The sequence below is a fragment of the Brachycentrus maculatus genome, unplaced genomic scaffold (assembly GCF_059751285.1).
Source record: "Brachycentrus maculatus isolate JH-2025_06_01 unplaced genomic scaffold, ASM5975128v1 h1tg001834l, whole genome shotgun sequence".
NCBI classification, from domain to species: domain Eukaryota; kingdom Metazoa; phylum Arthropoda; class Insecta; order Trichoptera; family Brachycentridae; genus Brachycentrus; species Brachycentrus maculatus.
The window spans coordinates 47,291-61,236 of NW_028282415.1; the positions used below are offsets into that span (position 1 = coordinate 47,291).

Consider the following 13,946-nt stretch of genomic DNA (forward strand, 5'->3'; position numbering starts at 1 on the left):
TTGCCAATAAAATGCGAGCAATCGAGCCAGAACCATGGGAAACGAGTAACTGTTTTAATCCACTTAATCAAATCGAAATTTATACAGATAGCAATATATTTGCTGTCGAGAGCAAGAATGCAGCTCTTGGCAATGAGAATTAACTGCTGAAAGCGACTGGCAAGAAGAAACTGCTTTTTCATCATCTCAGGCATCTTGAAGATATCAAGAACAACCGTTAGAAACTGAATATGCAAAGCATTTTCAAAAAGGCGAAAAAAAAAAGAAAAAAATAAAATTCCTCCCTCAAATCTGAAACTGAGAGTGTGTGCTCACCACAATAACATAAAAGCATTAAATCATTAATCAGAATGGTAAGTTGCTACCCCAAGCTAGGTTGCCCAAGAGTGTAGTCTAAGAAATAAGTCGCGAATCCTGAAAAATAGATTGTAAATCAAACTCATGCGAAGCACTCTTTTCGTATCAATAGGCTGAAAACATAACCCAAGATTCGGTCCTTCAAAGCCAGCACTATTTCAACTTATGATATCAATGAAAATTTTAATGAATTTTAAAGAACTCCCCAACAAAAAGACACATGCAAAAGAGGATTTACTAATCTCACTTTTTGTAACACTCCAGAATATGCGAGTAAGCAGATAAATTGCGGATAATACAGCAAAAATGATAGATTGTAACAATTCGGAGATTTAGGTTTTTTTTGGAAAAACCGGGGCATGCACGATTCAGAGCTTAAACTTAAGCGAACCATTACCTATAAAGACAAATGGTCAATAAACTTAATGAAAAAATCTGCATTAACTCACATGCAAGTTCAAAATCGTGCCTTGAAACTCCAAAACTGCTTATTCCTATGATCTTTGTTTATTTTCCATCTATCTTTTTGAATTAATTGAAAAATGAACAATCGAAATCACGATGCAACTCATTATTTATGAATTGCAGAGTTTCTTAAATCAATAAAATAAATAAGCCGAGAAGTGCAGCCAAAACTATCATGAGATGCACTAATGCACTAAGTCTGTGCGCTGAAGATAATGATTGGTTATAAGAGGAAGTATTCGGATTACAAATCATGAGCCTTTGAAATCCCACCCTTTCACCTTGTCGTAATGTGTTTACAATTACGGTAGCTTTTCCTCCTCAATGGGCTTCCCAATCAAGGGCTCTACTTCTTCCATTTTCAGCTATTTCTTATAAACTTTCTCCCAGTCAATTTCAGAAAACCACGGATGTTTCTTTATTTCGTCTGCCCCATGAAAGCCCAACCTCTTTGATGCGTTTGATCTCAATAACTACAAATTAGCAGATAATTTACTTTTTCGAGGATGTCTTGAACTTCCTTTGAGTACTAGTTGCCTATTGGCCGATACCTCCCGCTTTTTATATTGTTTAGCAGTTTTTACTTATTGGTATCCCAAAATGGGGGCTTCCCTGTCAAACATTCATAGATAAAAACTCCGAGCAAGTACCAATCCAACACCTTTGTATGGCCTCTCCTCCAGATCATTTCGGGAGCTAGATAGGCTGTACTGCCGCAGAATGAGTGGGCCAGAGCAGCCTCCTTGGACAATCCGAAATCAGTGATGCAAGCATGCCCGTGCTTATCAAGGACGATGTTCCCTGGCTTTAGATCTCGATATATAATTTCAGCCTTATGCAGGGCCTCAATCGCGAGAATAACTTCGGCGACGTACTTCTTGGTCAGTTTCTACGGGAGTTTGCCTTTTTTCTTAATCATTTTCAACAGGTCCCCGCCTGGACAGTACTGCATCACCAAGAACAGCTTTTCATGACTTTGGAAGGCATAGTGGAGCCTGACGACAAAAGGATGGTTGATTGTTGACAATATCTTCCTCTACGTCATCGCGTACCTGAGAATGTTTTGCTTCATGATCATCCCCTTGTCAAGAACTTTCATAGCATACTTGCGATCATCCTCCACATTGGTGACTAGAAATACCTCCCCAAAGGCCCCTTTGCCAAGCAGCGACTCTTTCTTGAAGGATGATAGGCCTATTTACTTTATCTCTTTGATCATGACTTGCTTTATTTTCTATTATCGATGTTCTTTTTTCGATTTTGGCTTCCTTTCCTCGTCTTCAGTCCCATGTTCGGGTTCGAGTTCTAAAGTTGTGAACTCAGAACTCTCGCGTATCTTTTTCATTAGCTTCTCAATGTCATCTCTTCTGCTGCCCCGATAATAGCTATCTTCGTGAGAGACATCAGTCCTCTGGGAATTCTAAAATTAAATATTCTTTGTCTGGGCTACATGAGGCTTAGATATGCAGTCGATTGGGTTTTGGCCTTTCATGTTGATAATTTAGGTGGAGCATTAAAATTCCAGTAGTATGTCCACGATGCCGGATTGATTGTAAATGCAGGCCAAATGCAGAGCAGTATTTCCTTAGTAATCTTGCAGAGAATGATCAGCTTTGAGCTCGAGCAGCACCTTCACTGCGATGTCGTTGCCCAAAATGCTCCCTAGCATCAGAGGAGTGCGCTCCTCGTTATGGGTCCTGCCGTTAATGTCAACATTAAAACTGGCCAGCACTGAAATAATCTCGGTGTTTTTGTAGCTGCCACTGACAGTGGCCAGATGAATGCCGTTTTTTCCCTCCCCGGTTACTGCAGTCTTTGGATCAATGGGATGCTTGCTTTTGCTGGCCACCACCTTCTTGACTATGTTCACTTTGCCTTGATAGCAGGCCTCGAGAAACATTTATTATTATTTTTCAAGTTCGGTTTGATAGGTCTCCCATATCTTTTCGAGTATGCGGCCGATTTCGGGTAGCTCATCGAGGTTGCTAAAAATTGCATTTAATTTTTCTTCGTTATCGATGAGCTGAGTCTTCCCTTCGTCTAGGTCTTTAATGATAAAGATGGCTGATTCGTTTTCGGAATGCTGCTTTTATGGTTTGGGGGATTTCTTGATAAAGGATGCATCTGAGCTTTTGGTGCTACTTTGCTTGATCATCTGAGTCATCGCATACATTTTCTAGGCCTTTTCCTCATTCAATTTTTTTATTTTACGCAGGTTCTACATGATAGATTTAATAGAGATATTATAGAGAATAATGATGATTATTACATTTCCTTTCATTTATGCAAGCCCATTTTATTCATTCAACAATTCCTGCATAAATATAATCAAAGCCAACATTATGATCTTATCGCTACGTCTGTTTTATGCATCGTCACTTGTAGTATTCCATTATCTATTTGCATATTTGTGCATTTGCTTGATGCAGCTTAACCTGAATTATAGTGTAAATCTGGAGGAAACTTAAGGAGCCTGAAGGTTCAAATAGAGATAAAGATAGTTAAATCAACAAAATATCGTCAAATATAACAAATATAACAAATATAATAACAAATATAATAAATATATCAAAATTATTTGAGCATAAGGCTCCTAATGAAATAGATTTACTGAAATGAAGGCTAGCAATATATAAGATATGGATTTCATCATTTTTCATAGATTTTATTATTTTCGTTGACTAACTTCATGAAGCCGTTAATTTGTTCCTTGAGCTTCTTGGTGTTAATTTACACTTTGCGAATCTTTTTGGCTGTCTCGCTTTTGGGGTTGATTTATCGAATGGACTTCGTGAACTTGATGTTGTTGTAGATTTGCTATTTCTTTATCTTGTCGACTAACTGCTGGTGCTGCTTGATGTCGTTGGGCGATTCCTCAATTTGGCGTTTGAGCTTTCTCCATTCATCTCGAATGATGGTGTCCTATTACTATCTTCCTCGATGGTTTTCCTCGATGAAGCTGTTGAATGCTTCGAGGAGGATTTTGACCCGATCGAAAGAGGGGCTCTGCGTCTCAGTCCAGTTCATCTCACAATTATCACTCAGCCTTAGTAATCAATAATATAGAATCTTATCCTTACACAACTTAATACCGTCAAATCGAACAGTGCATAAGGTCCGATCTATCAGAAATTTGGCTCCGCGTCGATTTTCAAAGCGGAACATTAATATCATTTTATTTGATTGAAACAGTTTTAGCAATCTTTTCCTGAATACATATCACGAAATCATGCACATAAGATACTGCGCAAATCCCATAAAATCAATTTTATCGACTACTGTAATGATTATCGTGGAGGAACGCATTAAAAATTCCGAGGAAGAAAATACAAAATGGAGGATGACTCAAAAACCTTATGAACTCTTCAGATTTGCTCTTATTAGGAATCAATTCGGCAACTGAAGGGGACAAGAGTTCCTGTAGCAACTACTCTCATCATGAAAAGCAGAATGAATGAAATTCAAAGGGTATCTGTATTTAATTTTAAATTGTATGACATCAAACAATCAGAAGTGAATGCATAATTTATTCGATGAGAGATTGATTATCAAGGATCAGCATTGTGTAACTTGAGAGGTGATTGCAACCAAGGCCTGCTTTAGAATTACAGATTGAATGCAATAGAAAGCTCCTCCTCTTTTCCACTGGGATGACATCCTATTCATGTCTCCGAAGCATGCGTAGTTGTTGTTGGTCGCATAGCACCATTTTGAGTGATCTTGTGTTTATTTCCAAGTGGTTTGGCTATTCAATTGAATAACAAGGATGTTGTTCACGGGGTATGGGGTTCCACACCATTGGGCTTGAAGAGGTCTGCCCCAAGTTTATGCGAGCAAAGGCGATTGCAGCATATTGTTAATTCCATCTTCGAAGATGCTGCCATTCATAGCTCCATTTTTAAAGATGAATTTCATGGGTAGTCCATTGATGGTGTAGTTCTGATAAGTGAATAGGCTGCTATAGTCAGGTGACGCAATTTGGCCACTAGCCAGAAGATTGTTGATGGAGTTGGGGTTGTTGAGGTTGGTCGCATAGATGAAGGGCTTGATCGGCAGGATTTTTGTGATCAAATTAGAGAGAATGGTGTCTTCCAGTGAGAGGCAGAAGACGTGCTGCCCATAGATTTACTGGCTGCTTCCAATCGAAATATTTACATTAAATCCATTAAAAGCGGGATAGGAGGGGATTGAGTGGTCAATGAAGAATCCGATTTCTGAAATGCCATCATAAGCTAAAACTCCCTTCGAATGAGCCTTTGTGCTCGAGCTCGTGCCATCTGGATGCTCGTCGTTCCACGCAATCGACTGTAATGCATAGGTGTTGATTTGGTTGAGAGTATTGTAAAGAGGAGTGCCGACAACATCAGGCTATTGGTTTTGGATGATAAAGGATGGGGCTGTGTAAGTACTATCGAGATAGGCATATCCTCCTGGGACAGTTCCAGGGAATATCAATTGAACCCACCAGCTGACTACTTAGCCCTAGGAGTTGAGGCACTGCTGAGATTGGCTCAATGAAACCAATGCAACCAGAGCAAGAAGGACGAAAAGCTTCCTCATAAATTCCTATAATGCAATTATAGTAAAGGAGATTTATGACAAATTTCAAACATTTAATATCGAAATATTTTTACATGCAGCCATTAATAATCATGCACCATTGCGGAATCATACTTCAGTTTATCTTTAATTTCCTGAACGTCTGTAGTTCCGAGAACTCAATCTAACACTCATTTAAGAGAAAATATCGAATAATTTATTTAATTTTTTATTTAATGTAAGTTTAATAGATGCTCAAATGGCTTCATATGATCATGGGCCATGTATGGAGCGCTTGTTGTTCACCATCATAATCTTTTTGAACCAGAAATCGCTTACTTTTAGTTTGAACAAAGGCCTCGGAGAAACACTCCCGATGAAAAAGGAAGGGTTTTATAAGACTAAATTTCCAAAGTCTGCCTTCTATTCGTCACGTTCTATTTATCTTGTATCCGAATAGTAGTCTTATTCCGATAACCCCGATTCTTCGAGTTGTAGCTGCTCATGAAGCTGATTTTCCACTCTCATGGGTTCATTGAAACTCATGAGTTACTTTCCATTTAGGCTTTGCCCGGAGGTTGGTTAAGCATTTTGATTCTTTTCAGATAAGTAAGGGTAAGCAAGTTAGTCCAAGTCCTCCATAATGGAAGTCTGAAAGCAAATGGGATGGTGAACAGATTACTCGAGCTGCTGCGGGTAGAGATGGAGGGCAGCAGTGGTATCTTTGGCCGGGTTTGGTGTTGAGAATGTCTTGATTTTTCTGTACTTTTGAATTGACATATTTCGATAACCAAGCCCCTATCTTGCCAATTTCAAGCGCAATTTCAGAGGTCATTGAGTAATATAATGATTATATGTAGTGCATAGACCAAACTCTGAGGATAATCAAAAATAAACAAAACACTGCCAATTCGCTCAGCTACCCACAATGCGCATGAATACAGCCAATTAATTCATTGGAGAGGTATAGTTAGATCCTGTCTTAAATTATCCCGTGCCGATTCCTAAATTTTGCGTAAGAATTAGATATAGTCAATTATAATCACTTGTAATTAACTTTCTATAAAAATATGCACAAGTACCAAAAATCGAGGTTCCAAACTGAAAATAAATAAAACATTGCCATCTGCGGGTAAAAGCTAATCATGATTGGTCAGCAATATTTATTTTGCATGGACTCTCCTTTGGTTTGTAACAAATGCACTTTCTATGAAGGAAGATCTTTATGGAATCATGGAAGAGTTATCGTTTGCATGCAGGAAGTTCAATCGAGGAAAACTGGGAAAAACTGTAAGACCCTCGTTATAAAGAAATGCGTATAAAAATACGATAATTTATGCCTAAAACTATTTTTTTCTGGAGAAGCGCATATACACGATAAGTTGGTCGAACTAAACATATTTGAGAAGGTTGGAATTTCCTTATATGAGTTCCTTGAAAATGGTGCCAAAATCAAAATAAACATTATTTACTCGATTTTAATTGCATTAGTACTTCTTTCCTCATTATAGATTAAACTTCTTCGAGAGTGCCAGAAGCGGCATATATTCTTAAGATAATTCAATTTGAAAACTGTCTTTATTACGTTTCGGGAGGAAGTCGGACTATTCATTTGCGCCTCAAAGCAATTACTACAAAACAGTGACCAAAGCGAAGTAAAAGACGGCAGCATCTACAGGAGCTCTCAGCAACTTCCGATTAAAAATGGTCATAACCGTTTGAAAAGAACTTCCTACGAAGTAGTGAGCAAGCAAAAACACATACAAAAGAACTGCGTGAAATCCATGCTGATTACACTGTTATAAATTTAGAATAGAAATTGTGAGTATGAGCGTTTCGATGAAAAACAGGGTTTCGACTTACTTGTTAAGTATATTTCGAAGGACAGTTTGGAAAACATTTTCAGCGAGTCCTATGATTACAGCAAGTGGATATAAAAAGTATAGTCTGTTGCAAGGTAGGCTTCAGTAAATTTAGTTGAATCCAGTCATACAATCCAGAGAATTATCAACGAACGCATAAAATTAGAAAATAAGCTACTGGACAGAATGGCGCTGGGCCGAGCAAAATAGGCATCGAGCATTTATCAAATATAATAAACTGACAGCTACCAATAGAGCTTAATGAACGAATAAAAACCGGATATCTCCTCGCTTATCGAATCAATTTCATTTCAGCCATTTCGATTTAAACTGGCAAGACACTAGTAACTCAAAGGAGTGTAATAAATTGTATGATCAGAATTTGTTAGTGACACTTTTTGCTCAATTAATATTGAAGTCAATGAGTTTAGTGATAAATTTAAACCTCATTTGAATGAATAATGGCAAGAGTTACGAATAAATGGGTAGAGCCATTCGCAAATTAGCTATTAGAAAGGGCTCTCCAGGGTTTTGTTCTATAAACATATATGCGTTAGATAATTCAACCGAATTTTATGATAAATATATTTATTAAGTTAAGTTTCGTATCACTGTGCTAATCGGTTATAAAGGATCAGCTATGACTTATCAGGGGCTGCAGCTTCTGCCATCTCCCGTAATCATTTCGTTTGAGATTTTAAAGTTGTTCTGAAAACTTAGTGGAATAGTTGAGACGAAGCTTACGATTTTGGTAAGAATGGTGCATAATGAGCTTGAAAAGTATCATGGAATAATCACTCACAAGTTTCAATAGAGTGTTTTAGCTTTCCTACTCGCTTTGGAGTTATCGGACAGCGAGAGAAATAGAAGTGCGGAGTTGTTAAAAATCGATGGAAGAGTTGGCGAGGGTGGGACACATTTCGTCAAGGATCATCAGCACCGAGAGGAGCGTGCAATAGACCTTGCAGGGATGCGAATAGTCATGAACGTTGGATGGGATTGAGCGACTGTACACTTTCTCCCTGTAGAAGGAGTAGTACTTGAGAGAAACTTCTGTTAACTTCTGAATATTCTTAGTGAATTTCGTATAGGCTCCCGAGTCTGATATTTATTGGCTCGCTTGGTTCACAAGCATGTTATTAATAACCTCGAGTGACGCATGCACAATGTATTGGTTCTCTTCCATCAGTAGCTCGATCAGAGTCTGCAGCGGGAACTCAACTCTTTGCGAGGATAGTTGCACCAAACTGAGTAGGCTCTCGAATATGTGCAGCTCGTGTTTTCCATTTTATATACCATACCTCAGTATGTTTACGATGTTCTGCAGTTGGGAATACTTAAACATTTGGGAGTTGCAGTTTTTGCAGATGTTACTCATAAACTTGCTAATTCTGTACTGTAGGTCTTCGTTGTGGAGATTTTTGCTGGTTGCGAATATTTATATGCTCAGCGTAATGAAAGTAGAATGATACATTTTGCGAGGATACTACAAAGAAACTGCCTCTAAAATCGATGCGATCATTTTGGCCACCCGTAAAAACTGCGCTTCATCTTGCAAGTACAAGCCATATGAATCTCGAAAGCCATTAAGGACATTAATCAGAATTTAATTCCAATCGTCTTCCTCCCCGATGAGGCTTAAAAACTTCTTCCTGCATTGTTTGTCGATTTACACATGTTCACCCTGTATTTTGCGGGCGTGTTCGATTTCTTCGACTGATACTCCCATTTTAGTCGCAAAGTGGCTCGACTGTTCAGATTGTATATCGACCAAGCAGGTATACAAAATGATGAGAGAAGATGTATAAAAGTTATTGATTGTCTGATGCGACTTCAAATCGAGTTCTCCTTTTTATACTTTCAGATTTGTTTTGGCGCATAAGTTTTTTAGGATGCATTTGAGGGTATTTGAATTGTTGATAATTGCTTTTGTTTGTTCAGGGAAGCAGAGACATATTTATCCTAACGTGTGCACATAGCATGAGAGGAGAATTAACTGCCCCTTATGAAAAGGTTTATTCTCTTTTTTTGGAGCAAGGCAATTTTGCACGCCTTCCAAGTTGGTGAAACTATTTGCGATTTCACTCAATTTGTAATACAGTGACTATTTCTAAATAATGCACTACTTCTACGCAGCCTTACTGGGTTTATATTTTTGGAAGCTGTACCCTGAAACTTTCATGAAAGTTGAGAATTTAATGAGCACTTGAATGAGTAGCCTTTGATTTTGGTTCCAGTTACTACTATCTTATATGTCGCTAAGAATTTATGCGATAATTGCTTCGCCGAGTCTCGCCCCAGCTTTCACTACTTTTTCTAGTTCGATTTCAGAGAGTATTTCATGGACAAAATATCTGCAGGCCAGATCGCCAGCATTTTTGTTCAGCAAAACGACCAAGCCTTAGAATAATGCCTCATGATTAACTTTAATCCTGTTTCTGTTGATCAGAACATCAGTAAAATTATCAATTTAAGTGGACTACTGCATGGAGACTCCTCTGATTTGATCACATACATCCCTTATATCCCGCAATTGTGTCATGAAGATGCTCCTCGCCTCATATTGTTCAAAATCCCCAATATTTAAGTGCTGGTTAAGTTATTCGCCGATGAATGCCATTATATTGTAAATGCTTTAAGATAAATACTTCAGCTTGTTATCATCGAGTTATTTCGGGCTTAGGCTCTTCCTCAAATACTATAAATTAGAGTATAAGTGCTGGGAAAGCAATGAAAACATCGTCGTCGATACTTTGATTTGCTGTTGTTTACATTGACCCACGAGTGCAGAATTTAGCAATTTGATGAAAAGTTAGGGTTTTAGTGCGATTAAAGGCATGCAGCTCAATAGCTTTTACTCATTCGTGACATGGTCCCGTGCAAGCATCTCTGAGAATTTTATTGCACTGATATGACTATTGATATACTCGACCCACAGTTCAAGGTATTTGATAGTTCTAGCTTGGGGCTATTTGTGTGGAGAGTCAGCCCGTGGTAGTGTTTGGAATGCCATCATTTTATGAACTTGCATACAGTATTTATCAATCAGGATCGAATAATACAATGAGTCCTTTTGGCTCTTGAGAAATCGGTAATGCCGTGCTATTTCTGTTTCGATGTCTTATTGCTTGGAGTGGGCATTTTTTATCCTACAATTAAATGATTGCTACTGATGAAAGATTCTTTCATATGTGGCTTCGAGGAATTTATCGATGGTGCCCTTGCTGCTATTCAGTGCGAGTTTTTATGTGTATTGGCGATCGATGAGTTTGGCTTCAAGGCCTTCAAGGCCGAGTTTCTGCTGATATTCTAAGACAATTCTGCTCTATTTAGTTAATAAACTGCATACCTTTAACTCATTTATTTACTTGTTGTTGATAAAACTGGGCACAATATTCTCATTCAATACTACGCATTCCTGCTCGTCCATTTCTTATAGAATTTGCAATCTTCGATAGTAGGCTTTTTCGTAGAGTTTGTCAATACTGATGGAAGTATTGACCATCTTTAAAGCCTATTCAAGCTTATCCTGAAAGTGGAGACTGATTGCACTATTTAAATGGATGACTGCCCATTACCTTTGAGTAAAGCCCTACGAGTTCATTTCGATTAGCCGATTGTACTTATTAGATGCCATTTTGTAGCAGCCTTTCAGCAGCAGTTATCGGCATTATTATTTAATTGCGTGTTTGCTTTGATGAGGGTTCGACTCAGTTTAATTGTCTGTATTCTTCATTGTTTAATGGCTACTTTTATAATATGACACATTGATATGATAAACTGCATGATGATTTCACTCTATTGTCACATCCTCATGAGCAATTTGCATGCAGATGATACTGACTATATATAGCATATGAGAATATTGTGAAAGAGTGGGGTAAATGCCGGATTGCATAACATCTAAATTTCCTTTAAATTAATTCCCTCTATTATTTTTGTATAATTGAAAGTAATTGGATCATCATGAATGAAATATTCACGAATGAGGAATTGAGGGCTATTCGGTCACGGCTCTGGTGGGTTCTATGCAATATCACTCCTTTTCTTATGCGGATGGCCTTGCACTCCCAGACCTTGCTTTTATGCATGCATTTCATAACATAGAAATAACTGACATGAAGACTTTGTGGGTTACGCGAGTCCCACCTCAGTATCTGCTCGAGCAAAAGTAGCTCTACGCCAACTCACTATCTGTCAACGACATCAACTAACTATTGAAACTGTTCGACGCGTTGCTCTCGAAGGCGGACCCACAAACAGCGTATACAATAACAAGAAAGAAGAATAAGATGCTGGAGCTGACGATAGAGAAGACCATTGAAGTTTACCCATTAAAATGGAAGTTTGGGCTGCTGGATGTCGAGTGCAACAACATTGAGTTGATTTGCAAGGATGTGGTAAATCCGTTGGTCAGGACTTTACAGGCCCAATAGGTTAGATACCAAATTCTATTGAAGAAATCAAGAATAATTGAGCAGTAGCTCGCCAAAAAGATGAACGAAAATGAAAAAAATGCATACAAATCCCCACTGACTGACATGGCGCTGGAAACCACTTCAAAGTAGTGCAATGAGTCACTGGATGGGATACTCACGCAGATAAAAGAAGATGAGGGGTCGGAGCTTATCGTCGACTTTACCCTGAGCCAAGCCAGTCAATATATTTTTGAAAGGTCCTGCGTCTCCAAAGCAGCAAAAAAGCCTAGCATTATCAAATACAAAGAGCCTAAAAGCAATGATCACTTGACGGACCTCAAGCCTGAAAACATTATTAGCCAAAAATCGATCGATAGGATAGTGCGAACAGACAAGCAGCTGAGAAACGAGCTCTTGCTACATCGGGAGCAAATGAACCCATTGAAAAAACACCTTGATTTTCTTTGATTGCTCATCATTTATCAAGCCGTTACTCATCTTTCTGTCGGTGGCTTCATTTCCGATAAGGCCATATGAATACGGCATGACGATAGCATGAATAATAGCATGCATAAATATGGTATATTCTAATGATACTGCGATTGAGAGAAGAGTGAATAAATACTGCATTAATTCATTTAGAGATTAGTTTCAGCGAAAAGGAGCCGATGAAGTCGCACAGCCTTGCCTCCGTCATTCTATTCATAACAGAATACTTACTATGTCTGTTTAAGCAGGATGCGATCCTCCTGCTCACTCACTTCAAGATTGTCAATTTAGTACCAGTTTTAGCCATCCAGTATCAAGTTAGTCAGCTTAACCCATATCGCTCCTGTCGCATCAGCAACCAGACACTCATACCCTCCTTCATCTTAATTTCTCTTCTTGCCTGATATCCATGCCTTGATGTTTGCATGGGCTCCAACCCCGACATGCTTCGGCATATCCTGCATTTTTGTATCTATGTCATTATGAATAGTACATGAGCCAGCATGTTCATTAGACGCTTTTTCAGCCTCGTCCATAAGCTTATCTTCCATTTTACTGTCTTACTGGATTTTTTAAGCATGGATTTGCCCATATTGTGTATTGTCTTGGCCACCTTGATTGTCCGTTTTGCAGGCTATCAACGGATTGGCCACGACTGAATCAGGTAATTTCTATTTATATCTAAATTTATCCTTTAAAATCGTCTTCTGGTTCTGATTCTGGTTTTGGCTTTGATAATCAACTTATTTATAATTGGACTCATTATGATAAACCCTCTTTCCTTGATCTTCCTTGGGAACGAACTTCGCTTTTAATTTAACTTCTTATTTTGCATGGGAGTATGTTCGAGAAATCTCTGCTTTTTTTCCGTATTCTTTTTGGGAGCTGTTCTCGAACTTCTTATCTAGTTTTTGTTTCTCCTCATATTGCCTTGATTATGGCCTCTTTGGGGCCTCCTGATACTTTGGTTGTATATTCTTTTAATTGAGCTTATCAAAGAAACGACGCATTGCTTCGATTTCTTTCATGTTTTATTATTTAGATATCGGGATAAGTGATTAGTTTTTCTTGTTGTTCTCTAGGATGACCATCGATCTTGATGGAGGACGGTATTCTGTGTCCGTCGGCTGCTTGCTTAAATTGTCCTTTACTATATACTTTATTTTTTTTTCGATTTTGCTAGTTGCTGTTGTTTAATTCAATTATTATTTCCTTTCGATTTCTTGATTTCCCTGCAGTTCTGAGACTTTATCTTTGAGAGCGTAGTACTTCTTCGAAATATCATATGACTTGTCTTTGAATTCAAAGAGCTTCGACTATTTCGTAATTGTGGTTTATGGCCTAAACTCTTTGACTAATATACGTGTTGACAATCTCAAGATGGCAATCGATGACCTTGCACTTCAGATGAGTCATTTGGTACACAACTCCTAGTTGCAATTTATTCACGCATTTATCGAATCGGGCATTGGCGATGCCAGTGTCATCCACAATCCTGCAGTAGAGTTTGGAGCTTGCGTCTCTTTCCTTCTCTTCGATCAATTCGAAAAAAAGGCTAAAATTTTTGGAGTTTGGAGTTAGGTCTTTGATGCTCACTCAATATTTATAGAAAAGTACGAAGATTCGCTGCTTGCATATCTCTGATGAGAACCCTGATATTGATATTTATATTTAATATAAATATTTAAATGCTGCTTTCAATTTTGGAAATTTGGAGAAATCGAGTATTTTTTCATTTTAGCACGCGGGGTTGGGGTTGGGGTTGGGGTTGGGGTTGGGGTTGGGGTTGGGGTTGGGGTTGGGGTTGGGGTTGGGA

At 38.4% G+C, this 13,946-nt stretch overlaps 1 protein-coding gene across 1 annotated transcript; it reads right to left on the reverse strand.

Moving 5' to 3' along the window:
• Window positions 1-4,377: 4,377 nt before the first annotated feature.
• LOC148298590 (cell-death-related nuclease 7-like) lies at window positions 4,378-5,382 on the reverse strand. The gene is made up of 2 exons (XM_088276768.1): window positions 5,321-5,382; window positions 4,378-4,546 (listed from the first exon to the last, which is right to left on the reverse strand). The coding sequence occupies exons 1-2, from the start codon at window positions 5,380-5,382 to the stop codon at window positions 4,378-4,380; spliced, it is 231 nt and encodes a 76-aa protein (XP_088132894.1).
• Window positions 5,383-13,946: the final 8,564 nt, after the last annotated feature.